This window comes from Diaphorina citri, unplaced genomic scaffold (assembly GCF_000475195.1).
Source record: "Diaphorina citri unplaced genomic scaffold, Diaci psyllid genome assembly version 1.1 scaffold13802, whole genome shotgun sequence".
Taxonomy (NCBI): Eukaryota; Metazoa; Arthropoda; class Insecta; order Hemiptera; family Psyllidae; genus Diaphorina; species Diaphorina citri.
The window spans coordinates 1-1304 of NW_007391169.1; the positions used below are offsets into that span (position 1 = coordinate 1).

At 41.5% G+C, this 1304-nt stretch overlaps 1 protein-coding gene across 1 annotated transcript; it reads left to right on the plus strand.

Annotated features, from left to right (window-relative positions):
- Window positions 1–35: 35 nt before the first annotated feature.
- Window positions 36–1202, plus strand: LOC103523006 (protein rogdi-like). Its single transcript, XM_008488083.3, has 2 exons — window positions 36–145; window positions 1033–1202. Exons 1-2 carry the CDS (start codon window positions 41–43, stop codon window positions 1099–1101), a joined length of 174 nt encoding a protein of 57 aa, XP_008486305.1. The 5' UTR covers window positions 36–40; the 3' UTR covers window positions 1102–1202.
- Window positions 1203–1304: the final 102 nt, after the last annotated feature.

Genomic DNA, 1304 nt, shown 5'->3' on the forward strand with positions numbered 1-1304 from the left:
TTATTTTTTTTTTTTTTTTTGAATACTCTTTCAGGGCACGATGAAGTTCGAACAGTACCAGGCCGAGAACTCAATACCATGGCTGAATGAGGTGCTCGTGCTGTTCACCGTGGCACTTCAACTGTGCCAGCAACTCAAGGATAAGGTATGTAAACGATTGACTTTTCTTTTTTAATTTGTAGGGCAGATCACATTCAAAGTTGCGCCCCTTTTAAAATTAATTTTTAGTGTTGAGAGTGTGAAAAAAAAAAAGGCACGGAAATTCTCGCTCTCAAGTCAGACTGAAACAAATTTTGGCCTGTACTATCAATATCTTTTTTTTTTTTTTTAAGAGGTTTGACAGAGGGAACTGTAACTGCTAGGGTCTTATCGTCCCGAAATCGAAGAGAGAAGGAAGACAGGATAAGGAAAGCCAGCCGTTCCGAGAACGAACATTATCCCAGCAGGATAAAATCCGCCCCGGGGGGGAATCGAACCCGCACTATCAATATCAATTGTTTGGAATTGATGCCTCAGTGATACTTGAAAGCCAGTATTTTGTTGATCAATATGACCCTAAGTATCTTTCAAGGTAGCGCGTCTGCCTTGTAAGCGCTGGGTGGCGGGTTCGATTCCCGCCCAGGGCGACCTCTATCCTAAACAGATAAGGCTCAACAGGCTCTTTGTCGGAAAGGCTGACCTTCTCGTATCCTGTCGTTCACTCTTCGATTTCGGGACGTTAAAACTTCAGTTACCTCTGTCAAAACTCTTTTTCGAGTGAATTCTTACTAATAGTAACACTTTTTTTTAAAGAGGTTTGACAGAGGGAACTGTAACTGCTATGGTCTTATCGTCCCGAAATCGAAGAGAGAAGGAAGACAGGATAGGAGAAAGCCAGCGGTTCCGAGAACGAACATTATCCCATCAGGATAAAATCCGCCCCGGGCGGGAATCGAACCCGCGGCCTAGCGCTTACAAGGCAGATGCACTACCAACTAAGCTAACTAGGCTGGCAAAAATAACACTTTTTTTATATTTGTCTTCTCCTCTCAGATCAACGTGTTTGCCCAATACAAGGACTTCATCGTGTCACCTAATCTCTCCACACCTAGTGCTACCTAGTGGTAATTATGTAGATTAAGAAAGTGTGTACAGGGTGGTCCCATTGATGAGAGAGGGTTCACTGCAGATCATGGTTCACACAGTATATTATTATTGCACAAATACTGTAATTATGCTTTTTTTTTCTATACCCATGATTTTTTCCCCTTTGACATTAGATTTTCTTCTTTATCATTTTTTTTTTTTTTTTTGGTATGAAGAAT

Bases quoted from the DNA above. Each gene is read 5' to 3' on its own strand.
- LOC103523006 (XM_008488083.3), top strand. From the start codon at position 41: ATGAAGTTCGAACAGTACCAGGCCGAGAACTCAATACCATGGCTGAAT. The intron at 146-1,032 runs GTATGTAAACGA...TTCTCCTCTCAG, and splicing joins GCCAGCAACTCAAGGATAAG to ATCAACGTGTTTGCCCAATA.